The sequence below is a fragment of the Hyperolius riggenbachi genome, chromosome 9 (genome assembly GCF_040937935.1).
Source record: "Hyperolius riggenbachi isolate aHypRig1 chromosome 9, aHypRig1.pri, whole genome shotgun sequence".
In the NCBI taxonomy this organism is placed as follows: Eukaryota; Metazoa; Chordata; class Amphibia; order Anura; family Hyperoliidae; genus Hyperolius; species Hyperolius riggenbachi.
The window spans coordinates 254,681,223-254,708,850 of record NC_090654.1 but is presented as its reverse complement, the minus strand read 5'-3'; the positions used below and the strand labels follow the sequence as shown (position 1 = coordinate 254,708,850).

At 44.1% G+C, this 27,628-nt stretch overlaps 1 protein-coding gene across 8 annotated transcripts in view; it reads left to right on the top strand.

Annotated features, from left to right (window-relative positions):
* The window catches only part of KLC1 (kinesin light chain 1), a 203,042-nt gene that overhangs the window by 69,611 nt on the left and 105,803 nt on the right, over nucleotides 1-27,628 (top strand). For all 8 annotated transcript variants that reach the window (XM_068254334.1, XM_068254333.1, XM_068254331.1 and 5 more), the window contains exons 2-6: nucleotides 14,417-14,678; nucleotides 16,994-17,224; nucleotides 19,922-20,000; nucleotides 21,358-21,583; nucleotides 23,176-23,263. In XM_068254334.1, coding sequence (XP_068110435.1) covers nucleotides 14,418-14,678; nucleotides 16,994-17,224; nucleotides 19,922-20,000; nucleotides 21,358-21,583; nucleotides 23,176-23,263 — 885 coding nt within the window. In that variant the 5' untranslated portion in view covers nucleotide 14,417. The remainder of the gene's footprint in view (nucleotides 1-14,416; nucleotides 14,679-16,993; nucleotides 17,225-19,921; nucleotides 20,001-21,357; nucleotides 21,584-23,175; nucleotides 23,264-27,628) is intronic.

The window sequence follows — 27,628 nt, the reverse complement described above, 5'->3', positions numbered from 1 at the left end:
TAAAATTGAAACCAAACTCAGCTATCCCGAGATTGCCCCAATATCCTTTAAAAATGGCTCAAATGGATGGGATTAGGGATCAAATAAAGCATTACCTCAAAGAAGGTATCTTGGTGAAGACTACTTCACCTGCACAGACCCCATTGTATCCGGTGAAGAAGAAAACTGGAATCCAGTACCGAATGGTTCAGGATTTACGCGCAGTAAATAAAATAATTCAAGAAGATACCCCTGTTGTCCCAAACCCACATACCATCTTGGGGAACATTAAGCCCTCCAACAGGTGTTTCACCGTGGTCGATTTGAAAGATGCGTACTTCACTGTGCCACTGCACCCAGATAGCCAGTACCTTTTTGCTTTTGAGGGTCAGCAGTACACGTGGACCAGGCTGCCGCAAGGTATGGTATCCAGCCCGAATGAATACAGTAGAGCAATGAAAGAATGCTTGGACAGGTGGGTTTGCCCAGAGGGAATTACACTTCTAAGTTATGTAGATGACATTTTGATCGGGGCAGATGATGAGGAAAAATGTATGCTTACAACCATGTCACTTCTTAATCACCTCGGAGAGGAAGGATGCAGAGTTTCTCCCTCTAAGTTGCAATACAACAAAGACAGGGTGGTATTCCTTGGACATTGCATATCCCAAGGTAAAAAACATTTGACCCTAGACCGCAAGAAAGCCATACTGAGCTCAAGGATGCCTGAGAATGCTAGACAGCTCAGGGCCTTCCTGGGATTAGTGGGATTCTGCAGACAATGGATTCCAAACATGTCTGAAATATGCAGACCTCTCTACCAATCAGTAAATGTTCAGGGGAAGCTAGAACTCACAACAGAACAGCAGGTGGCAATTGAAACTTTAAAGAACCTGATCAGTGAAGCTCCTGCTTTAGGACTTCCTGATTACGCAAAAGGGTTCAAGTTGTTTTGCCATGAGTCGGGAGGGCAAGCATCAGGGGTCCTCACACAAGACCATGGGGGAAAGAATAAGCCAGTGGGCTACTTCAGTTGCCAATTGGATTCAGTAGTGGCGGCCATGGCACCATGTGTTAGGGCTGTGGCGGCTGCTGCTGAACTACTGTCAAAAACGGCAGACATCGTGCTAGGAAGCCCCCTTGAACTTCTAGTTCCCCATGAGGTTCATGCAGTGATGCAGAACTTGACCACCAAACATATGTCAACTGCCAGGTTGACCAAATATGAGTTGGCTTTGCTCACACCTTCAAACATTACAATTAAGAGGTGTGTGAATCTGAACCCTGCCACTTTACTACCTGAGACCATAGAGACCTTTATAGACGAGCACTATTGTGAAGAAATGATAGATGACTACTATGAGGAGGTAGGACGAGTGAAAGATACTCCCCTTGACCATGCAGACCTCACAGTTTTTATTGACGGGTCCCGATACTATTCAGAAGGGCAACCTGTTACAGGATACTCTGTGGTTACCAAAGATAATGTCCTTTTTCAAGGTAAGCTACCAAGCAGCTGTTCAGCTCAAGTAGCAGAACTAATGGCATTGATGCAGGCTTGCATCATTGGCAAAGGCCAAAGGTTAAATGTGTACTTGGACTCCAGGTATGGATACGGGATCTGTCATGATTTCGGTCAATTATGGAGGATGAGAGGTTTCTTGACAACAAATGGTAAGCCTATCAAACACGCTGAATTAATCAAAAGGGTCTTGGAGTCTCTGTGGGGCCCAACGGAAGTGGCAGTAATAAAATGTGAGGCGCACACAAAAGGTACAGATGAGATTTCATTAGGGAACAACAGAGCTGACATGGCGGCTAAGGATGCTGCCTTAAATGGCACCATGATTACAGAGATCTATGTGGTCAGCCCCCCACAAGGGGAAGGCGAGTACATAGATTTAACTGTTCTCAAAAACTTACAAACCCAGACTGAAAAACAGATGAGACAAAAATGGGAGGAACAAGGATGTAGTGAAATAGATGGCCTGTGGAGCCATGCAGATGGCAGATACTGTGCCCCTCCCACTTTGTATCATTACCTAGTGGAAGTGTCACATGGCCCATCACACTTGGCAAAGGATGCAATAATCAGCCTCATCACAAAATACTGGGTAGCCCCAGGAGTCTCCACAGTGGCAGAGAGAGTCTGTCAAACATGTGAAACATGTCAAAAACACAATCCTGGTAAGCTGGTCAAGACACCCACTAAGCACTTGCCTAGGCCTCTATATCCATTCCAGAGGCTGCAAATTGACTATATCCAGTTGCCTAAGTGTCAGCAGTTCCAGTATGTGCTGGTATGTGTTGACATCTTCTCTGGCTGGGTGGAAGCATGGCCTGTGGCACAGGCCACAGCTTCTGCCACAGCGAAAAAGCTGTTACAAGAAATTGTGTGCAGATATGGAATATTTGAAACTCTGGAATCTGATAGGGGTACACATTTTACAGGACAAGTAATGACCGAAGTGCTGGAAGGGCTACAGGTGGAACAAAGATTTCACACTCCATACCACCCGCAAGCATCAGGTAAGGTGGAGAGATACAATGGGATAATCAAAAACAGATTATCCAAAATGTGTGAAAAAACTAAGCTTACATGGATACAGGCTTTGCCACTGGTTCTGAAATCAATGAGGCATACACCTAGGGGTCCAGAGAAACTCACCCCTTATGAAATTTTGTTTGGGAGACCAGCACCCACGGGTCTATTCTTCCCACAGGAAATGAAAATGATGCATTGCTCACTGAAAATGTATGTACAAGAGTTACATAATTTGCTTACAAAATTGCATGGACAAGTTTTCTCCTCTATTCCAGATCCTGAGTCCGATACAGGATCCCATTCACTGAAACCTGGAGACTGGGTGGTAGTAAAAAGATTCCAAAGGAAAGGGTTGGAAAGCAGGTTTGACGGACCTTACCAAGTCCTATTAACCACCTCTACTTCAGTAAAATTGGAAGGAAAAATTCCCTGGATCCATGCTTCTCATTGCAAGAAGATACGCAAAAATGATTAATGCAAACATGCCACCAGGGGCATTTATGTTAGTCTGTCTTGCATGTTGTTTGTCATGTATATTCAAAGGTGCTGAGGGACAAACTACCTCTAGCCACCACCAGCAACTTTGGGTGCCACCAGCATCATATGGTAAGTGGGGGGTGAAACCACAAGGCTGGGATCCTGCCCACTTGCATAAGGTTGAATGTAAACAAGGGAGACTAGTGCCAAGATATCCACTTTTTTACCGAGGGTATATGCATGTACATGGTACTAAGGGAATGAGTCCTACTAGCCTGCACTATTTTGAGCACGCTAGGCCAATTCATCCACCCCTGGTGATAGACACATACTGGCATACCTTGGACGAACTGTGTAATACCATGTACCACAGAATGATTCCTCCGTTTCAGGAGCATTTAAAAAAAAAGGCTGGGTGGGAAACCAGAGATCACTTTCTTTTTGACATATGTTCAAGATAGACTTGTCCCTGACTGTGAGGCAGATGAGGACCCAGAAATAGACACATGTACTATGCCAGGGATTTTTACTGCAGATACAGACAACCCAGATTCTGAGATACTTGACAGTGACGATTTAAAGGACTTATCTACTGATTTAGACAATGGGAGATCAGATGACTTGATGGTAGTAAGGTGTGAGAAAGACAGGTTACATCCTGAGGACCCAACAAGAGGAGGGTATGATGACTGGTATATAGTATATGTGGTATATAATGTGGGTGAGACAAGACAATATAGGAAAATATTCTATGACCAACCTGAACCCGTGCAAGGTACTCTATTAAATAAATGTTATGATCCAGCAGATGGAATCATGGAGTTCTTGCTTACTCGAGCCCCTGAGTACTTTGGAACAGTAGATCCACTTACATACCTGACGCAAGAGAGAATTATATTTGGACTCAACTGCAGTATAGTCCAACAGGCCACTTGGTACACACATAATGAGAAAGTTAGACTTAATGCATATGCAAGCACCCTGGTGTTGCACGTACAAACAGATGCTAAAAATAAGAGATTTGAGCATATCACTCCAAAAGAAGGTGTAACAGTACAACAGTATATGATGAGGATCATGAGAGAAGCCTGTACATCAGACATTGAGGGGCACTATATTATTGACACAGCACATTGGGCATCTAACCAATCTCTTGTCTTTAATGGACCAAACCCGTGGAAATGGGAAGTACTGTGTAATGGAATAGACACACCAAAGGTAAATGAATGGATGTATGGGGTTCCCATGTCTGAAGGATTGAGAGGATTGTATCACACCACAGACTGGAAAGACCCTCATGGCTATGAGTTAGATTTGGATTTAAACTTGGATGGACCATTTGTTTGGCCTTTCTGCGACGAATCAGATGAAGGATGCTGGACTTTTACCCAATCTGTCCAGTTGAACAGAGAAAGTCCAGTCCCTGGTGTGAACAATCCATCAATAAATAAACGAGGGTGGTATACATGGGAAGGGAGAGGCCAGGTATGTGCAACTATAGTCCGGGTGGAAAGAGAAAAGGATGTTGTGGTCCCTGTAAAAATGAATCCAAATATATGTAAAGTCCCAGCTGTCAAGATGGCAGACCTAATAGTCCCTCAACTGGCCTCACCTTGGGCAGTATTGTTGGATACAAAGTTTGTTTTGTACACGTGGAGAGTAACTTTAACTGATTTTAGGGTAGATATGTGGGACAAGAGGTGTGGTGTATATATTAAAAATCAGATCTACATGTTGAAAGGATGGTTGGAATCGGGGTATAGTCACCATAAGTCTAAAAGGGATTTGATGGATAAAGCTCTGGGGGCAGGAGGTCTTGGTCTAGGGGCCTTAAATACTATGGATTTAGAAGTATTAAGAAATAAACTTGGAGGGCTGGCTCAACATGTAGGGGAGGGAGTGAAAACTCAGTTAGATATAAATCATGTGTTAGAAAATCTACAACATGATCACATTGATGCTACAGCCTCACTGTCAGAGGTAATGAAGCAGAAATTTAAAGGGTTAGTAGCAGGTCTGGTTAAACAACAGGAAGAAGTCCAATTAGCATTATCTTGTACACAGGTTCAATCTGAACTATCACAGGATCTAAAGCTAATGATAACCTCACTGCATGCTGGTCACTTTCCCATAAATTTGCGTAGACAAGCTGAGAGATCTGTTCCTAAATTTGCAATGACGCATGAAAAATGGTGGCTTACTCAATTCCATGGGTGTCAAAACCTCACATGCACTATTTCGTCCTTAGTGCCAGTTGCAGGTGAGGAGCATCAAGCTTATACAGTGGTAAATTTGGGTTCTGTTTTGTCAGCAGGTGTAGTTTTGCTTCCCAGAGTAAACCATGACATAATGATTTATGAAGAAGGTGAGCCCAGGTTGTTAGACACAGATGGGTGTTGGAGAAAGGAAAATGTACTGTTATGTCAAGGACAGCAAAACAGGATTATAAGGCAACAATGTTGGGATGAGGAAGGATCATGCTTGATGGATGCAAAAGAGAAGATGCCGAGCCGGATGAAGTACCTAGGACAGGGTTATTGGTGCTGGTATCAAATGGAAAATGCCACCTCTTATGCAGTATATACATTCAATTGTACTCAGAGTGGAACACTGACCAGAGGGGTGTACTGTACCACTGGCCCGGTCCTGGGAGTTGATCTGGCACAGCAGAAGGGACGTACACCCATAACACCTAAAAAAAAAGACTAGACATCAAGCCTGATACACCTGTCCGTTTACAAAAAATTCCTTTAGGATTTGGAGCAGAATTGAAAGGATGGTTATTGGATTTTGGGAGGGAAGATGAGATCATAAAAACACTCAGAGCTTCAGAAAGGCAAGCAACAGTGCGTTTGGAGCACGATCGTGAGAAACTAGTGCAAGTCTCACATGCTCTAGAACAGGATGCTAAAATATCATGGTGGGAAAGTCTATTTGGGTATAGTCCAAAGGCAAGTGCCTTTCTGAACCTCATGCTCCATCCAGTAGTGGTGCTCATTGTCCTTACATGTGTACTATACATTTTCCAGGTACTTGTGTTTTGTAAAATCAAAAGATTAGGTGCTAGAATGAGTAAGAAACAACAGAAACTCAGGGATGTTTTGGTGGTAGTTTCACAAGATGAAGAATATATCTAAATGTTATATGGGTAGTATAAACTTTCTCATGTTCCCTTAGTTAAAAGGAAGTGCATGGAAATGAGTAAATGGAAGTAGAAGAAGCCCTCCATGAAAGGAGAGAACCATATAACCTAGGTATGAATGAAACCAATATAATCAATACAGGCTTATCCTGAACTATGCAGCTGGTGGTCAGACTACCAGGTGAGGGGCGGGAGAAGTCTGTCATGGATGAAAGGGTAGGTTTGTTAGGTATTGTAATCCCCTACTAAATCAACTTATTATTGTGATTTAATTGCTACTATACTTACTTGGTGTTATACTTTATAATAATCATACAAACATATATATATAAATAAAATAAGAGATTAAAAGAGACGGCATTTGCAATGTGTGTAAAAAAAAAAAAAAAAAAAAAAAAAAAAAAAAAAAAAAAAAAAAAAAACTTTTTCCTTCTTTATGCTTTATTGTTGTATCTCCCTATGGTTCTACCCTTCTACCTCAACAAGACATGTTGTGCCTCAGCTTATCACCAAGAAGACACTTATGGATTAAGGCCTGTGGTATGAATTCTACCTCCTGATTTGAAATCTACCTCATGTTCATACTGTTTTACAATAAAAAGCAAGAGGTCCTAAGGGTGCAAGGGAAGAAAGACCCCAGCTGGGAAAGACAAAGACGGCTGAATCCTTAGTAAGACATCGCTCTACGATTGCATCACTACAGATCGTTAAAAGAGCACTCTTGTCCTGACATCATCACCTGCTTTACTTGAAAGGATCAAAAGGAATCTATTTGATACATCCTGGCAGGACCCATAATAAACGTTCCACCAGAATGCACCGCCTTAAGAGGAGTTTTTAGCCAAAAGGTGGCTCGTATTAAGGTGAAGAGGATGGCACTACAACATATGTACCACAGAGCCAGAGGTGATATAGCTGGAGGCCCTGACTACAAGAATACTGTGATAAAAACTTTTTAATATAAGTAGTTCACAGGGATGAACTAGAGGAGGGAGTGACAAAGCTGTGATACCTGTCTGGTTTATATAAAGGACATTTTGTTTTAAATTAGCTCCATTTGGTGATATATAAACAAATTCTGTTAGAAGAAGGCCACATGATGTGTACGTGCTCAGGGACACTTGCTACTCTTGAACATGTCCTAATAGTAGATTTACTGTTATTTTGCAATGTCCTAGCTTCCTTGACTTTTAGTGGAAAAGGGGCCCCACGGACAGATTTAGACAAGTGATGTGTTGTCCAGACTGAACCACTTCCCCTTGTGACCTTAAACAGAAGGTTGAGTAAGAGAACAGTGGGTGGTGAAACTCATTATAATATGGGTGGAGAGTTCTAAGAATTAAATGTTAACTGCTTCATGTCTGCACTGATTATTGAACTGTGATTGGTTTTTGTAACACTGATGGACATCCTGAACTGCCCAGAGGCATGTATATTTTTGCATAACTGTAACTGATAAAAGTCGTTGTAACTAGTGAAATTGAAGCATTTGTCTCCTACACATGCCTCATCAACAAGCTTCTTGATGACAAATAAACAAGCCGTCCTTTTAAAGGGAAGGTCCAAGCAAAAAAAAAAAAAATGAGTTTAACTTACCTGGGGCTTCTATCAGCCCCATGTAGCCATCCTGTGCCCTCATAGTCACTCACTGCTGCTCCAGTCCCCCGCTGGCAGCTTTCTGACCTCGGAGGTCAGGGCCGCATTGTGTACATTTTTACGCATTCCCGCTAGTGCAGGAACATTAACATATACATTTTTACGCGTTAGTGGTGCAACGCATACATTTTTGGTCCTGCACTAGCTGGAATGCGTAAAAATGTATGCAATGCGGCCCTGACCTCCGAGGTCAGAAAGCTGCCAGCGGGGGACCGGAGCAGCAGTGAGTGACTACGAGGGCACAGGATGGCTGCATGGGGCTGGTAGAAGCCCCAGGTAAGTGAAACTCATTTTTTTTTTTTGCTTGGACCTTCCCTTTAAGAGGTGTGCCTTGAGTCATTACTGTCAGTATATCACTTTGACACACACAATAGATGAAGCTCTGCTGATGCTGCCTTTAACTGCCCCTGCTGAGAATCCAGCTTGTGCAGCAGCCCCCCCTCGGCTGCTTGGCCAGTGATTGGCAAGGTGGATAACTTAAGCGACTGCTTTCTCTATATTTTTCTTTCGAACGAAAAATGTGTTCCCTGGTTTTTCTGTTGTCCCAAAGCCCCTCCTTCCACTTTCGGTACAAATTTTTTTATTTTTTATTTTTTTTTTAATTGAATAATGTGGAGTAATTTCTTAGACCAAAGCAATTTTTTAGTTTTCTATTTTTTTTTTTTTTTTTTTTAATAATTGTGAGTGTGTGTGTGCCTGTGTAGCTCTGTGTGTTACATTTGTCAGATGGTTCAATTCTATATTTAGGAGATGTGGAGGATAGTGATTTGCCTCACAGATCAGATTCCCCCATTCTGCTGCCGTGCTCTGATTGTTAGATCACCATCGTCCTATCTAGTAAGCAGGCTGTTGGAACAGCAGCTGGATGCAGAAGAAGGTCGAGTCAGGACTGAGCCTCCTGGAGAACTCGCTGTGCGTATAACAGGAGATGACAGCAATGGATTGAGATGTAGTGACTCAGGAACCGGAGGAGCTGCGGGAGCTGCCAGTGGCTGAAAATGAAGACAGAAGTGGAATCCACAACACAATCCAGAGTCTAACAAGAACTTGCAGCTCAGACTGTGAGGTTGACTCACGGTGTGCTTGGAGCCTGTAGAGACAATGACCTGATTTGCTAAGGCTGGAGGACCTGTGACCCAGCAGATGTGAAATGGAAGGAGCTTTTCGTTGGTTAACCAGTTCACCACTGAGAGGGTTTTCCCCTTTATGGATCAGAGCAATTTTCTCTCTTCAGCGCTACCATTCATTCGCCAATAACTTTATCACTACTTATCACAGCAAAATGATCTATACCTTGTTTTCTTCTCCACAGATTAGGCTTTCTTTGGGTTGGTATGTTTTGCTAAGTATTATTTTATTTTAAATGCATTTTTAATGTGAATAATAATAATAAAAAAAATCTCTTTTTTGGCCATTATAGTTATAAAAGGGTTGTGGGGGGTGAATTTGGAAATAAAAACATACTTACCTGGGGCTCCTACTGGCCCCCTGCAGCTATAATGTCCCATGCTGTCCTCCCAATGATCTGCTGTCCCCGGTGTAATCTGACCGGCATCTGATCCAACTGTACATCTGATATGAGCAACTTGCATCTGATCTAACTGCGCAGGTGCAGTACAAGAAAACTTTGTACTGCGCAATAAGCTTCTGATGACGCACGTGGGAGCGAGCACTATTTGCCTTATTATTTATTGCATTTATAAAGCGCCAACATATTACGCAGCGCTGCACAATAGATAAATGGGTTAACACACAAGGTATGACATACAGGAAACTCGCAAATTGTTAGATGAATATCAGACTGGGACAGTGTCTGTAGTGAAAGTGTTCTTTCTACAGTTTGCAATGAAGACATCTGTGCAATCTGCAGTTTATTCCTAGGCCTTTAGACATCTCGTAAGAGGCAGAGTGTTTAGGAAAACATGGTTTCCTTTATAATTTTATGTTCACTGCAGTGAATTCCAGAAATGCTGTCTCCAGTAAGTGCCTGGCCTTACACAGATGGTCGTTATTACTTCTGGTTTTGTTTCCAGTGTGACTAAAACCACCCATTTCCGTAACACCGCCTTCCCATTGCAAAACACCCCGCTTAATGAGAGAAGCCTGGGCTTAAATCTGTGTGTGATGAAGATACCGCAAGGCTTTCTGTGTTTACCTTTTTTTTTTATTCCGAAAGCTCACTGTTTATTCATCTCCAAGTTAGCCAATAAATGGTATCATTTTGATTCAAAACTCCTTCCTTTTTTTTATTGAGCCACTCGTGTCAGCCGTGTGCCTGGTGTCACCAGACCCCCCCTGTATGTGCTTTCTGCTTCCCCTCATGTTTTGCTTGTTTCCTCCTCGGCAATCTCCAGCTGCTTCCTGCTTCCCCAGACAGTGTTAAAGGACAACTAACTTGAGAGGGATATGGAGGCTGCCATATTTATTTCCTTTTAAACCGTGCCAGTTGCCTGGCAGTCCTGCTTATCTTGCATGCATCAGTAGTGTCTGAATCACTCACTTGAAACAAGCATGCGGCAAGTTCAAACATCTGATCTGCATGCTTATTCAGGATCTATGGCTAAAAGTATTTAGAGACACTGAAGCGAAAAAAAATGATGATGTAATGAATTGTATGTATTGTACGGATAATTACTAGAACATTAGTAGCAAAGAAAATATTCTCATATTTTTATTTTCAGTTGTATAGTGTTTTTATAACATTGCATCATTCTCTAGTCGTGGCGTTCAATGGCTCTTTTGCATAGATAACTGGAGATTCCTAACATTTCCTGTACTGGAAACCATATTAAACTTGTCTCCGTTCCTAATGTTTTTATTTCTTAACTGTACTACACATACAAGTCATTATATCATAATTTTTTCCCGCTTCAGTGTCTCTTTAAGGCACAACATCAGCAGGACAGGCAGGCAGCTGGTATTGCTTAAAAGAAAATTAATATGGCAACCTCCATATCCCTCTCACTTCAGTTATCCTTTAAGCTAGCCAATAAATGGCATCATCCTGATTCAAAACTTCCTGAAGAAACCTATTGGCCTTAGCTGTCACCTCGGCGATGTGTGTTTGTGATCTTCACCAGTTTGCTGCAATGGTTGCCTTAGGTGGCAAAATTAAAAATGTTACCAGCTTATTCTGTTCTCCATCCCACTGCAGTAAGTCCACCCAAGGACTCTAAACTAGTACTGGAATATTGAAAAGGGATTGGAGGAGTGTATTTTTATTTCATGTATTACTTGTAAGTATTTTGTGGTTTGAGCTCAGTACCAGCAGTCTTCATCTGGATGTAGGACTGGAGAATGGAATCTCCGACACTTATTAATCTTAATGTGAGTTGACTAGCGTGGAAACCGGGCCGAATTCGCAGAGTTTCCCTCGTAGGCAAACCGCGCGGGGAAACTCCGCCATAGGAAATAAGGGCGCCACCGTCCAAATCGCTTGCGCTAGCAAGGCTGATGGGATTCGTCTGCGTACCCGCAGACCAGGAAGTGACCCGCGCGTCTCGTAGCTGCGAGCGGCACAAGTGGAAATGGGCCCTAAGGCAAACATATCACCAAGGGTGGTGTAATGTGTGGGTGTATTTTAAGGCCAGATACAAAAATCCAGGGCTGTGGAGTCGGGCAATTTTGGATGCCTGGAGTCGGGAAAAAATGCACCGACTCCTAATAAATTTGTTACTGTAATTAAAATAGAAAATATGATAAAATGTTCTATTTCTCAGATAAGTCATTAAAAATAATGTATATATACAGTAATAGCTGTGCTTAGTCCACAAAAATGAAATAAACCAATCAAAATTAATTACTTGTGCTGCTTCAATAAAGCAGTCCCCGTATTTTTAAGGTCAGATATACATATCTGATTGTGACTGTATATATGATGTGTACACAGGAATCTCTTATATATGTTGCGGCCAGAACCCGAAGTTTGGCCACTTCTAGTTCTGGCCGGCCAATGTGCGAAGTGGCCACTGCGCTGCGGCCAATGTTAGAAATGGATTGATTCCTGTGACATTAATGTATCTTCTGGCCGCAGCGCAGCGGCCAAACGTATAACCACTTAATTAATTTAATGCAATTAAGCCGGCGGCAATGTAACAATTCAAGCCGCCGGCTTTTTCTCTGCCTCTCTCTCCTTCTCCCCCCCCCGCCTCTTGCTCCTCCCCCCCCCGCCTCTCTCTCCTCCCCCCCCCCCCCCCCCCCCACCTCTCTCGCTCTCCTATGGGCAGCCGGCGGGGACACGAGTATCCCCCCCGGAGTCGTTCGTCGCAGCAGGGAATCCTGCCGTTCTTGCAGAGCGGGTGCTGGCAGAAGCGATGTCTGCAGCCTCCCCGCTCTGCTGCCCCTGCTGCGACGAACGACTCTCGGGGACACGCGTGTCCCCCGCCGGCTGCCCATAAGAGGAAACAGAGAGAGGCAGATAAAAAGCCGGCGGCTTGAATTGTTACATTGCCGCCGGCTTAATTGCAATAAATTAACTAAGTGGTTATACATTTGGCCGCTGCGCTGCGGCCAGAAGATACATTAGTGTCACAGGAATAAATCCATTTCTAACATTGGCCACAGCGCAGCGGCCACTTCGCACATTGGCCGGCCAGAACCCGAAGTGGCCGGCCAGAACTAGAAGTGGCCAAACTTCGGGTCCTGGCCGTAACATATATACTAAATAACATCTATGCTGTAAGTATAAAGCCTGATGTGTAGCCGTGTCACTAATAGAGATGGTCAGTGAGATGGAAATAATTCTGCATTGATGCTGATTTATGCAAATGTATGCACTCCCTTTGCTGATGAAATCAAATCATTTGATATGTTGTTAAAATTTGGTTTGGTGGCTACAAATTAAAGGGTACCTGAGACGGATGAAAAGTAAAGTTTTATACATACCTGGGGCTTCCTCCAGCCCCTTTCAGGCTAATCAGTCCCTCGCTGTCCTCCACCACCCGGATCTTCTGCTATGAGTCCTGGTAATTCAGCCAGTCAGCGCTGTCCGGCCGCATGCCGCTCCCACAGCCAGGAACATTCTGCACCTGCGCAATAGTGCTGCACAGGTGTAGTATGCTCCTGGCGGCGGAGTGTGTGCATGCGCACTACGCCCGACTGGCTCAAGTACCTGGACTCATAGCAGAAGATCCAGGTGGTGGAGGAGGACAACGAGGGACTGATTATCCTGAAGGCGGCTGGAGGAAGCCCCAGGTATGTATAAAACTTTAATTTCATCTGTCTCAGGTTTACTTTGTTACACAGTAGTACAATACTCTACATATGCACTCCCCACAGAGCTGCAGGGAATCCACTGAGAATGCTGTGCACATTGAACACAGAGGTGTTGTCTGTTTACAATCTCCTCATTCACCTGCAGAGTACCTGCACATCATTCTTACATGTACCCACACTTACATTGCCTAGGGCCTGATAGATGTTCTTTGTTCCGGTTTGTACCTATTACAAGTACTCTTACCAAGGACTAGTTTTAGTCTAAAGGGAATAAAGATAGTAGTCTACATATCCTTCTCACTTCAGTTGTCTTGTAAAATTCCTAAGCATTGGCAGTTAAGAGACGAATTTCATGTTACATACTTTTAATCAACAAAATCGTAATATGCAAATTAGAGGAGTCGGAGTCAAGGAGTCTGAGTCGGTGGAATCCTAAACTGAGGAGTCGGAGGATTTTTGGACCGACTCCACAGCCCTGCAAAAATCTGTATTTTTTTTGCTGTAAGAGATGAGTACGTACGGCTGTGTCGCCGCAGCACCTCTGCACCAGGTGTTGCCAAGCTAACCCTTCGTTGTTGGTGCCTAACCCCCCCACCTAATGCCTAATGCTCCCTGTAGGTGCCTACCCCCCACCTAATGCCTAACACCTCCATGTAGGTGACACACGCACACCCACACCCACACTTACTGCCTAACGCTCTATGTAGGTGCCTGCCACTCAGACACACACACACTGAATGCCTAGCCCTCCCCGTAGGTGCCTAACTTCCCCCTTTACTCCCCCCATGTAATGCCTTTCTCTCCCTGTAGGAGCCTAACCCCAATGCCTAATCCTAACCTCGTGCCCAAACTACCAATGGTTGAAGGCGATTGTCTATGATTGTCTACAACCATTGAATGCAGTGGCGCATCAGGCGCCCAAATGACCATCCAAAATTTAACACAGGAGTCTATTGAACGCCTGTTGGTCATGGCACCCAAACGGCCTGATTTGATAAGGAATTGCTAACATTTGGAGTCTTCAAGGAAGGCTCCAAGCATACTCTGAGCAGTGGTTTTATTGCATGACGCCAAAATGTATATTTTTTTTAATGTTTAATGTATATCACATACAGTGTATAGGATGAGCTGTGAGAGTTATTCTATGTGTATGTGTAGACTACGGTATGTTCATGGTTTATGAAATATTGATTTTACATCGAAATTAACGAGGTCTGTTCTCATGAGTAGTCATGTAGACATTGCATAAATAGTAGTGTTTTGTCCTGGTCTTTTAGTATCTAGATTAGGTTGGGATGAAATTGGCCCAATTTTATGGGGGGAGTTGTGGTCAACACTAATGTTCTTCTATCATCTGCGTAGAATGTATTCTTCTAATAACACTTGCCATTTTTTTCTTACAGAATGTATGACAACATGTCCACGATGGTGTTTCTGAAGGAAGATAAGTTGGAGAAACTCACCCAGGATGAGATCATTTCAAAGACCAAACAGGTGATCCAGGGCCTGGAGGCCTTGAAGAATGAGCACAATTCCATCCTGCAAAGCCTGCTGGAGACCTTGAAGTGTCTGAAGAAAGATGATGAGAGCAACTTGGTGGAAGAGAAGTCCATCATGATCCGGAAGTCCCTGGAGATGCTGGAGCTGGGCCTGAGTGAAGCACAGGTAATCTTCACTTTTTAGTTGATGCATTTCTGGTCAATGGAAATACAGCTAACTAGGGAGAAGTTTCCCCTGCAGGAGGAGAAATCGTGATGAATTATGTTGTTTGTTTTGATCACATGATTAATAAGTGTCTGGCCAGTTGTGGTGTCATTTCTTTATCCTGTGTAGCCTGAAATATTTTATTTACGGTTGACCCTTAGTGCTTTTTAAGGCCCACTTCTGGAAATTAAGTCTTGGCTAGTTAAAGGAAGTGGCAGCTAGTTCATCTTCAGAGGCGCTACCCTTTAAAGCACACAAACCTCCCCCATCCACATTACGTTCTAAATCACATGATCACATTAAATCTAGTATAAAGAAGAAAGGGACAACCACTCTCTAGAGACAACTTGCTCCCGCAGTGCGTGTGTTATGCTGGGGATACACGGTGCATTTCTTCTTATCAATTCGAGCCGCTAATGGCTCGATTGATAATTTCCGACAGGTTCGATCACCGCGCGGATCTAATCCCCGCTCAATACCCGCGGGCGGACAATAGCGGAAAGATAAGGAAGCGCCCACGGGAATCGATCCGGGCGGCCCCGGGGACGAGCAGGGACTGATCTAACCGTGTATGCCCAACATAAGTGCTAACAAGCATGCATGTGTTCAATGCAGCATGATCAATGTTGAAGTGATTGCATGCATGCGCACTGGTTCTTTTTTACACACTACAGAGTACTCCTCTAACAAACTGTGTAAGAACCTATACGTTGGTTGCTATTGGCAACAACACTACACCTTCGTTCGGCACCATATCACAGGAAGTGTGATAACTTGACTATAGTCACAGCATACAGCATAGGAGATAGAACTTCGTAGACGTCGTCAAAGTTCAAGAGTTTATTTGTAAAACGAATATACAGATATGTTCAGTCTAATATCTAACCTCGGAAAAGCAAACCATCTGTAGAATCTTTGCGTTCCTTGCATACTTGATCTATCTCTAATAGCTAGATCAGGCCTCTTAGTTACATCTAGGCATATATACAGTATACAGATCATGTTGAATGAAAGTAGGAAAAGGAGTGAATAAAGTTCTCAGTCAGAAGTCGCCCCCTCGGGAGCCCTTCTTATATTCTTATACTAACCTCTAAAGAGTTAAATGTGACATCATTTGAGCAGGGACGGATCAATAACTCATCTCCTGCTATTTGCTGATAAGAACCCGTGATATCATGACAAGCACAGTCTTTACTGCGCATGCCCTGGAAAATGCCATGTTCCCGTGACTTGTCTCTAGTTCTGAGAAGAACAGTTGTTTACCTTTAGGAAATATGGAAACACTCAATGTTTACGGAAAAAGACTGCCTCTCTGTCTGTACATCGTAGCCTTGTGCAGTCTGAATCGCACTGTTCTTCAGTGCTTCTAGAAATGCTCCTTTAAAGGTATACTCTGCAAATCAAGTCTTTAAACTCAGTTAAAGTAACTGAGGCCTACGAATTCAAGCATATAATATTTACATTCTAACACTGGGCACAGTAGGAGCAAGAGTGGTGGTCTCTCGTTACTCAAACTGGATTGATCACAGTCATGTGTTTTCAAACACACTGTGGGGTGGGGGTGGCCAAAAAGAGATTCTTCCACTCTGTGCTTTGCTGGACAGGGCTTCCTGTGAAGATGGACTATTGTATAGTCCAGTGCAGTCAGTGTATTAAAGCAGCAGGGACAGCCATGTTATCACAAGAAAAAAAATACGGTATAAGTAGATAAATACTTATTCTACTTCTATATGTATTGTACTGCCCATGTTTTGATTTCAGTGAATTTTATATAGTAAATAAAGAGAAAACTTCATTTTTACTCCTGACTGAAGCCAATCCTGATGGCTCTGTCATATCTAGCTTGCTTTGTAAACACGTGAGAGCAGCATAGAACATATTTCAGCAGCTTCACACCTAACTGCCCTCAGCCAATCGGTGAGGAGCAGGAATGTGGGAGGGTAGCTAACAAGCTTTAAGGTTCCTTAAATATTTATAAAGTGCCTGTAAACTTATAACACATTAAAAACTTTGTTTTGAAATGCTTACAAGGCCAGTGTAGTCTCCCATTATCGGGTATGGAGTCCAGAAGTATGGTTTTCTTGTTTCATGTATGATCTCCAGCAGATGCAAACAGCCCTGCATTAGCGTTCTGTGCAGGGCAGATGTGTGCCTCACTGAGAATAGAGGTAGGAATACTATGGCCAGAGCTACTGGTAATCATTTTCCTATGTTGCATGTTAAGAGTTTTTCCTTTGTGTGTGAGCGCTATGTGACCCCCACATTGCTCTCCGCAGGTCATGATGGCCTTATCGAACCACTTGAACGCGGTAGAGTCGGAGAAGCAGAAGCTGAGGGCCCAGGTGCGGAGGCTGTGCCAAGAGAACCAGTGGCTGCGGGACGAGCTGGCCAACACTCAGCAGAAGCTGCAGAGGAGCGAGCAGTCTGTGGCACAACTGGAGGAGGAAAAGAAGCATCTAGAGTTTATGAATCAGCTGAAAAAATATGATGACGACATTTCTCCATCGGTTTGTGGTTTATGCTGTACTTTATATCCCAAGTGATGTGTTTCCTTAGTAGGCTGCAAAGGTTACTTGGATTTTTATGTCCGTTTCTCCCAGATGTCCCTGTACTTTCCGCCTGCGTAGCAGAGGAGGGTGGGTTTGCCTTGTCTGTTACGTCAGGGGGAGATGAAGCACTCTGAAGACTTAATTCAAAAAACTATACACATGCATCCCATATCCTTCCTCCCCCACCACCCTGGATTTTTCATTAAAGGGTATCTGTACTGAAGTGTAAAGATGTATGGGAAGATTGACCCAGAGACAGATCGCTCTGTGATTGAATCTGAGATATGTTGGGCACTATAAACCACAGTTGGATTCCCGATCAATTTCAGCATGAAATCTCTCAGTAATCGGCAGGGCTGTGGAGTCGGAGTGTCAGAGTAATTTTGGGTGCCTGGAGTCGGAGTTGAAGTCTGAGTCGGTGGTTTCATAAACTGAAGTCTGAGTTGGAGTCGGATGATTTTTGAACCGACTCTACAGCCCTGGTAATCGGCCTAGTGACACCGTCTCTTGGCACCCAACGCTGTGTCCCCCTCCCAACCCGTGCCCTGTGTGTGCATAATTTACCTATGGGTGTCTGCCGCTGGTGCTCTGTCCTCAGTCCTCATACACGCGCCCCAGGTGGCTGGGTGACCACACACACACACGTTGGCAACCACGTGGTGTGCGTGTATGTGAGGCAGTGTGGAGATGGAGCCAGCCGCGGACACCAACAGTTAAAATTTGCATGCTCAGGGCACCAGGGGGCACATTTTACACTAGGGAGGATATATCTGGGGGTTCTGTTGCATTCTTCGCTCAACCCGTTACCACTGCGCACCTGATCAAGCATGTCTGTGCTACGTCTTGCAGAATGTCTGATCAATGCATGCGACCAATTTCGGCCCCGATATTGGTCGCATTTTCAATCGGGAATGATTTTCATCCGATTATAATAATTGAATTAGATGGTCTATCGGCTGCCAAGTCGCCTGATGTTTGGCCACCTTAACCTGATGAGATAAACACTGAACAGCTCTTGCTTTCCAGCGCAGAGCCATCACCTGACCCCACCCACCTCCCTGTGCTATTGAGTAACAGTTTGTGGCCAATAGGTAAATATACATTAGGGTTTGCATATTCAAATAGTACCCTTATAGCAAGCAGTATATCATAACACTATGACTTGAGTGCAGTGTAATACAACAATAATCATATAGAAAAAAGTGGACACACATCTGCAGAATTTAGTATGCAAAACTTGTATTTTGTAACTTTTTGGAGCTTCTCAATATATGTACAGAAACACCAGTATGAAAGACACCTAATTACACAGCAGGTAATCAACAATCCTGGCCGTATAGCCTGCACATAATAAATCCCAGTGTACTGTGTATGCACGCAATCAAGGCAGGAGGATTAATCCAATTTACTTTACAGCAATACTGTTTCAAGGCAACAAACAGCCTCTCGATCACAGGCAAGCAAGTCCAAACGGTGCAATAGCAGTTAGGCAGCTGTGGATAGAATGCAGAGCCGCATCCTCACTGTGCTGTATCCGGATCGCAGTATAAATGCTGTCTACTAGTTCCTGATTGTCCCACTGGCCTATTACATTTTGTGGCTAACACTGCAGCACAGCAGTGTCTCATAATCTTCCTACCCATGTACCCTCTGGTCAGTGCTTACTACAGAATGTAGCTCTTTCTGCACTCTTTCCAGTGAGTTTATAAAAGTTGTGTACCACTCTCTGCCTTGCCTTCTAGAAGAAACCTTTTTTTTCTTTTTTTGCTTATATTTAATTTATAGAAACCTTAGGGTGTAGGAAGGGTTAAATGTTTTATTACACGCTGAGCAGGGACAGGAGGATACCACTCTGCTGAGCTGTAGCTGCAGTGCTGACCACAAAACTTTCAGTGGGAAAGGAAGGAGGTGGGAGTGATCAGGTGATCAGCTGTGTACTTGTGGTAAAAGATTGGCTGGTACCTCTCTAGCATCACTCAGACTTCCTGATTTGGGTGGTGGTGGGATAGGGGGAGGAGTTTGGGCACCTTACAGACTACCGTTCTCTCACTCAAGCAGCATCCATCATGGGCACAGGAAGACAGTTTTGCAAACGCAGTCAGCTGTGTATTTATAATGCACAATGCAAAAATAGTTTTATATGCAATGCACAAAACTTTAATGTAATTTTTGACTATCTGATTTAGTTGTACTGCAGATTATTATTATTATTTATTATTATTCCTATTATTATTAACAGATTAACATATTACTCATCTAACAGCACATCAAATACCTGAATACCTGGGTGGTAGGGATGGCAATGCTTAGGAGAATTTGTGGAGAACGATATGATCAGCCGATAGATTTGTAAGGTTCTGATTTGCTGGTCGTGATCATGTGTTAAACCAGGAAGTCATTACAGCAAATCGGATCGTTACTAATCTATCAGCTGATCAAACTGATCACATGCTTCTCCATAAGTTCTCCTAAGCATTGCCATCCCTACCACCCAGGCATTTGATGTGCAGTTTATGAAGGATGACCACATAGAGAAGTGAGATTTCTGTTTTGGCTGGAGTAGCCAGGGTGACCTCAATTCTAGATATTTATAGTGTTTAAGATTGATGAGCTGTGACCATGGTAAGATTGTATATATGTGTGTGTGTTTTTTAGGATGATAAAGACAGTGATTCCTCTAAGGAGGCTCTGGATGACCTCTTCCCTAATGATGATGATGAACAAGGGCCAGGAAGTAAGTATCTGATGCCTCCTTTCTGTGTTTCAGAGATTTCCGATGCTAAGGTTACTCATGCTTTATTTTAGTGGCCTGAGCAGTGTTCTTCCCAGAGTTTATTTTCCAGCAGGGTGGCATGAAAAAGTAGCCGGGTGGAGCATGGCGAGAGAATGCAGGGACGGCGCAACTCTGCTTACAGCATAGGAGGAGTTGGGCCGATGACAGCCCGGTGCTCACCAAAACTAGCCGAGTGGTGCACACGGCTAAAAGAGCCTGGAGAGAACACTGCCTGAGATATCTAGGGTGAAAGTATAGAGTCAGTGTAGTTGTCAGTAATTGATGTTGCTGTAGTGAGCCAAGAAGAATCACTGTAGTGACATAGTAGAATGCAGCAAATAATTCAGGATGCCCACTTCTATGGTGACACTGCAGGGTGGCCTCTCGTGCGTGTCCTTAGTCTTTTAGCACAGCAGACATCAAACCAAGTTCTGTATAATGGCTGAAGAAGAAACTTAGTTTTAAAAGCTTGCAATAAAGCATGTGCAGTTAGCCATTAAAGGTCTCACCGGAATCGTTTGTTGGTTTGATGTCAGCATTTCTGCTCCTCAACTAACACCGGACCGGACTTCAATTTTTAGCACAGCAGGGACCTACTGATCGTGATGTAAACTTACACTATGAAACACAAACTTTTAGGTACGGAAAAGAATGTTTAAAATGTTAAAAACTGATTTAACCTGGGAGATATACTTATCTCATGTTTCACAGAATGTTTAATTTTAAATGGAAGGGGTGAGCTGCATGCAGGACTTCCAGGATCTCTAATGCTTGTTCTGAAAGGACACCCGGGTGAAAATAAACAAATTAAATAAACAATTGTATCTTCCTCCTTCTCCTTTTTAAGATATTCCACAGTTTTATATTATATATTTAAATCTACTTTTTACGTTTTTACTGTTTTATTGTTTTTGCTCAATGACACAATCATTAAAGTATGCCAGGGCTAAAATATATGAACTATTGACCCATTCTATCTCCTTCCTGCTCTCAGAAGCCATTTTCTGCTAGGAAAGTGTTTTATAGTTGTAATTTCTTATCAGTGAGGGTCCCACTGTAGTCTGACCCAGTCCTGACTCAGACAGGAACTGCCACTTACATACCTGATGTTTAACTCTTTAGAAAGGATCACCGCATAGTTTTTTTTACTCTGTGCTAGGCACTGTACATACATATGTCTATCTCATCATGTCACATGTCACCTTGGTATTCCTTTAAATGTTAGTGCTGGCAATGTAACCCGCCGCACATAACCTGAGGATTAGTATTTGGTAGAACAACCTCTCACTCTGGTGTTTTCTATGTGAATGTCTTCCAGTACAACAGCAGCACAGCAGTGCAGCAGCTGCCGCACAACAAGGAGGCTACGAGATCCCCGCACGATTAAGGACCCTCCATAATCTAGTGATACAGTACGCCTCACAAGGGAGGTATGAGGTGGCTGTACCCCTCTGCAAGCAAGCCCTGGAAGACCTGGAGAAGACCTCCGGCCATGATCACCCTGATGTCGCCACCATGCTCAACATCCTGGCTCTGGTGTACAGGTCAGTAGCCTCTCCCCAGCTAGCTTGAAAGCTACCAGCACTTTTAAAATTAAGCTAACAGATTAACCATACCTAAAATAAAAGAAATGGATATCTGCGCTCAAACATTATTGCTATTAAGGACCAGTCCTCAGAGTGACCAAATGTCAAATCAAACAAATCATCTGCATAATTCTGATTTTAAACAGTAAGCCCCTGATGAGACACAGGCGAAACTGTCCGGGTGGAGTGGACACTAGCTAAGCAGCATCTGTGTTTGATACAGACCGTTGTGATACAGACGTTTGTGATGTTTTTGGCTTTCTGTAATATGGGCCCACATGTGAGTTGAAGTTTTTCTATTTGAAACATTCTGTTAAATTTTTCACAAAAATTGGTTACAGCACATCGAGCGGTAAGCAGTCAAATATGTGCAGCATTAGTGCGCAGGCCTTTAAATGAATATGCATATTAGCAGTTTTGCATTCAGTATGTAATTAGTATAATCCTCTATGCTCGGGCAGGCTCCTCTGGTGGCTGCAACTTCCGCAATCTCAGTGCTATTTTCACCTACTTGGCGGTAACCCAGAGTCAGGCTTGGAGTAAAAGGAAAAAAGTTGCTGCGAGCGTTATTCTCAGGGAGGTGAGTGGGGGGGGGGGGGGGGGGGGGCTGCTGCAGATCTCTCTGCAGTGTGTCTTTTTCCTGCTTTTAGGGTCTAAAAGCGCATTAAAAATTGTACCGCTTTTATATCCTAAAATCTGGGGAGCCAGGGAGGTTAAAGAAAAAGAAAATAGCTGGTACGGAAGAGGGTACAAGAGAAAAGTAATCGGTCAGAGCAAAGGTAAAGGGAAAAGAAAGAGTAATAGGAAGTGAGTTAACGTTTTGAACTTTTTCTTGAAGTGGCAATAAAAAATTGTAAGTTATGCACTTTGAGACGCTCTTTGTTTTTCATGTAAATTGTGAATTGGATTACATTCAGTAGAAAGAGGGGTGCGCTCACACCAGGAACAAGTTGGGAATTGGTTTGGGGGTTAGTTTTAAGGCTCTAGTTACCAGAAGCAGAATAAAAGAACAGCCATATATCTGGAGACTTTGTTGACTGAGCGATTTCTTAGGGCTTGCACACACCATGCAGTTTTCCATTCAGATAGATGGTAATTTTCCCATCATTCAAAGACTCCCAGCATGTCCCATCTGCTTGTGATCGAGAAACTGATAGATTGTGAGATCAGTATTGCACAAAATCGATCCCTTTCTCGCATCAGGAGCAGATCGGACATGCTGGATATTATCGAATGATTGGACATTTCCCGTCGATCTGTTGGGAAAGTTGCATGGTTTGTACCAGGCATTAAGCATTGTAACCTGAGTCTATGGTTATCTGGTAAGCGTCCTGCTTGCTTGTACATAGTGATCGGTTAATGGATTACTGTTGAAGCTGTAGCTGCGCTGAAGATTTTCAGCAAAGGTAGCCTCTAAATGCAGGCTGTATAAAGTATTCTCGGAGTTGTGATATATGAATGCTGAGTTTTAAGAATGTACATCTTTGCCGTAGCATTTGTCTTTATTGCTGTGCAGCCCAGTTGAAATTTGTCTTTAAATTCTATTTCAGGGATCAGAACAAATACAAGGATGCCGCCAATCTATTAAACGACGCCCTGGCCATCCGGGAAAAGACTTTGGGGAAAGATCATCCAGCGGTCTGTAACTAATCTCTTCTTTATTTTCCTTTTATTTATATCCCCCATAACTCATCCTTCTTCCTAACCCATACCTTAATGCTAAACTCCACAGGAGACAGTGCTTGTAAGTTGGCTGATCCCTAGATGTAGCAGGTAGGATTCTGCAGTCCTGGACACTTCAATAACCAATCAGATCCAATATATGCTTCACACGTGCTCTCCTTAAAGCAGCAGTCCTCCCAGCGCCTGCGCAAAATCAGACCGCAATCTTGTGTTGCATTATACATGTGATCTGACTCGCTCTTTAGTATGGGTTCATTCTGTGATGCGCAATGACATGCACTGTCCCATAGGAAGCCAGAGGACCAGTCCAAATGTACACGTTGCGTTTTTTTTTTTTTTTTTTTTTTTTTAATGAAACATAAATATTGTATGTTGTGTATATAGGCATGCGTGTGCCCACATTGTAATCAGCGGATGTGTTTTTAAAAATGCGGCCCCTGTGCCTCCTGGGTAATTTCTTTCATACGCATGCAAGTATCAATGCCTAAATGCTGTCCAAAAGGACCATTTCACACTTGTGCGCTTTACAAGCGATTTCAGCATCGCTTAAAATCACTAGCGTTTTGAAAAACACTTGTACAATGAAAATTATATGTAAGTGTTCTCATCTAAGTGATTTGCTGAAACACAAACTCATTGCCTGCTGCATTTTCTGAGTGATTAGCATTTAAGTGTCAAGCATAGGAGCGCTGGTAAATGGCTCTGGAACCACTGGCCTGTTCACAATCAACAGAGTTTTTCCAGCTATTTATTTTTTTTTTTTACCCATCAAACCTTGCAGTTTACTCACAAAACACCTTTTTTTCCTGTGCAGATGTCATTTCCTGTTTATGGTAGACGGACACAGCTTATTGAACTAGAAATCGCAAAACGCTAATCGCTGAAAAAAAAACTTTCTGTACAGTGGAAAATCTCTAGGAAAAAACGCTGGCAATCTTCAGAAAATCGCTCCAGCGATTGCGTTTAGCGATTTCTAGTGTATGGGCTCTAACACAGAATTTGATGTGAATATTGTTGGTCATGTTTTGTGGGCCTTCCCTTCATTTTACAGAGGTACATGCACAGATCATGTATTCCACAGCCATGTAAGCCAGTTTAGCCCACAACCTCTCCCTCTATTATTTTCCCTTCTGTATATACATGGCGTGTTTGTGCCTGCCGTGATACGTGTACAGCCCTTGGCATTTATCCAAGCCGAGCATCGTGGGAGAACCACCCATGACTAGATCTTTGTTGGAATTAGAATGCTAATTGCTTAATAATTATCATTGTGCAGCGTTGCTTGTGAAAGTCACATCCCCTCCGTGGGACTTTGAGTTGGACCTGAGAGGCTTTCTGGTGACAGTGTGTTTACAGACAGCCTTCATCTCATACTCCTGTTCATGTGTGACAACAGTCATTTTCTTGTTTCTTTGACCGTATTTGGCGAGGGGAAGGTAGAGAATGTCCTATTTCAGTGGTCTGCAAACGTGGCTCTCCAGCTGTTAAAGGACTTACGAGGCGAAATTGCTAAAAAAAAAGTAAATTACCTGCCTCATCTTTTAAGGCACGGAGGACGCCGTCCGCGCCCTCCGTGCCGATCCGCCGGGTCCCCCCGGTCATTAGCCCCCCGGGCCGGCTGCCGACCCCACGGCCCGGGTCGGGCTCTCTTGCCTCTCGCAACATGGCCGCTGCTTCTGGCTGCGGCTGCGCAGTCCGCCTGGCCGCGAGTGCGGCTGCGCAGCTCTAGGGCCAACCGCCCTGATCCACGCTACGTACCGTGGATCGGGGGTTGGCCCTAGAGCTGCGCAGCCGCACTCGCGGCCAGGCGGACTGCGCAGCCGCGGCCAGAGGAAGCGGCCATGTTGCGAGAGGCAAGAGAGCCCGACCCGGGCCGTGGGGTCGGCAGCCGGCGCGGGGGGACCCGGCGGATCGGCACGGAGGGCGCGGACGGCGTCCTCCGTGCCTTAAAAGATGAGGCAGGTAATTTACTTTTTTTAGTAAATTCGCCTCGTAAGTCCTTTAAGGAACTAAAAGTTATGAATCATGACTGTGGCTGTCAGACTCCTGCAATGCATTGTGGGACTTGTAGTTCCTTAAAGGAAATATCCACGGAGTTGGCTAAAAAAATTAAAATACTAATCCACTTACCTGGGGCTTCCTCCAGCCCGTGGCAGGCAGGACGTGCACCCGACCTGGCCAGGCCGGCTTCCTGGTCGGGCTCTTGTGCGCTCAAACGTGCGTCTCACGCGGTCACGCTGACATCATCGGACGTCCTACGGACTGTACTGCGCAGGCGCAGCCTGGAGGACGTCCGATGAAGTCAGCGTGACACATGTTGGAGCGCACAAGAGCCCGACCTGGAAGCCGGCCAGGCCGGGTGAGCCACCGGAGAAGACCAGGAGCCTCCGGAGCGACGTCGAGGGCACGTCCTGTCTGCCACGGGCTGGAGGAAGACCCAGGTAAGTGGATTAGTATTTTTATAACTCCGTGAACCCTCCAACAGCTGGAGAACCAAGTTTGCAGATCACTGTACTATTTGATCATCAGAATACCCAAGCATCTCAGGGTGACCCAAAACCACTAGGAAAGTATAGAGGACTGAAGGAGACCGATAAGCCCGCCTACTAAAATGCAATGCTTAGTATGGTTTGCCTTCTTAAAACAGAAGATATTTGCGATAATTCAGATTTAAGTGTGTAACTGTGGTTTCCCATGATGCACTGCTACTGAATATGCAAATTATCTCTTTATGCCTCTGAAGCCAGGCTTACATCCAGAACCACTGGTGTATAGCGAGCCTATATACTTTACAGAGCCACACCAACCCAACATGTAGACAGACTGTTTTGGACTGTTGGCTTTCCTCATCCTTCGTCACTACCTCTTCAGAAGTCTGGTTACCTGGCAGGGCTGTGGAGTCAGAGCAGTTTTGGGTACCTGGAGTCAGAGTTGGTGGTTTCATAAACTGAGGAGTCTGTCGGATGATTTTTGTACCAACTCCACAGCCCTGTTACCTGTATCACTTCAGTCATTCTCCTCCGTTGTTGTTCTCTTCAGCAGGGCTTCTCCTGAGCTCACAGTCCCCTTTCCCCTTCTTTCCTCCTTAGGACAATAGATGATGCTTGACTGTATAGGGATCACTAGCCAAATCTCGCCAAAAATGGGCATGGAAGATAATTCTGTGCCACAGATATCTGTAGTCTGTTCACTGGTTTAATCCATTAGCAGCTTCAAACTTCATTTTTCATTTGAAAGTGGCTGTGACTTCTAAACCTCTGCCGGCATATCTTGTTTGGCTGCACTGAGTTGCAGGGAGTTATATTTACCTGTTTTGGATGACTTCTTCTCTTCCTCCATTGGCAGCTCTGAACTTCTGACAGGTCACATGATATGACATGAGATCAGGATCCAGGAGGCAGCGTTACAGTGCCACCTGGTGATGGAAGAGACTCTTCCATCACCCCTTTTCCACCACAGGGTGGTTCTGTAACACTAACCTGGTGTCCTGGATCCCAATCACGTCATATCATGTGATCAGAACAGAGAAGACATGTCGGGAGTACATTGGCGCTGCATTGGAGGAAGAAGAAGCCGATACTGCTGCCGCCCACTCTGCATACCCTGCTAACCCACCAGGCTGGGGAAGGTACACTTCCCCCAGTGGCAGGAAAAAGTCAGCCCTTATTTGGATGCTAAAGGGTTAAAGGCGCGGGTACACACCTTTTGACTCACATTGTCCGTCTTGGATCAGAACCTGATCCGCTGGGGTGGGCTGACTGATGCAAAGTCAGCTGTGTAGCTGATGTTCTCTATTACTATGCGGGGAGGCGGAGGGAGGATAGGCAGCATGAGAGGCTTGATCAAAAGAATCGCCAGTTGCTCAGGGGGGCATGGGGGGGGGGGGGGGGGTGGTTAGTGTACCCACTCATTCTGCGTAAAGGCCACCAGGAATTGGGTTAGTATAAACTCGTAATATGTGGGGTTATTGTAGACTCGAGTTAGGGTTATAAATAAATGTTTTGTTTTAATGTAAATCATTCTGCGGAGGAACTGCTGCTTTAACCAGAGCTGCTGCTTGTATCTCGAATTTAAGATTTGATTTGTAATTTGTGATCATAGCACACACAAAAAAATCTGAATACAGAATCCTGTAGAATTGGTGGTCTGATCTCTCATACTCAAATAATGAAGATGAATGGGTGTGGGGGAGGAGTCCAGCCTGCAGGCCTCCGGATGATTTCAGATTCTGGCTGTTCGGTGGAAAATGTACAGTATTCACTTTGCTTCTTCACTGATGCCTGACAAGACCACTCTCTTGTCGGATATTATGGGCGGCAG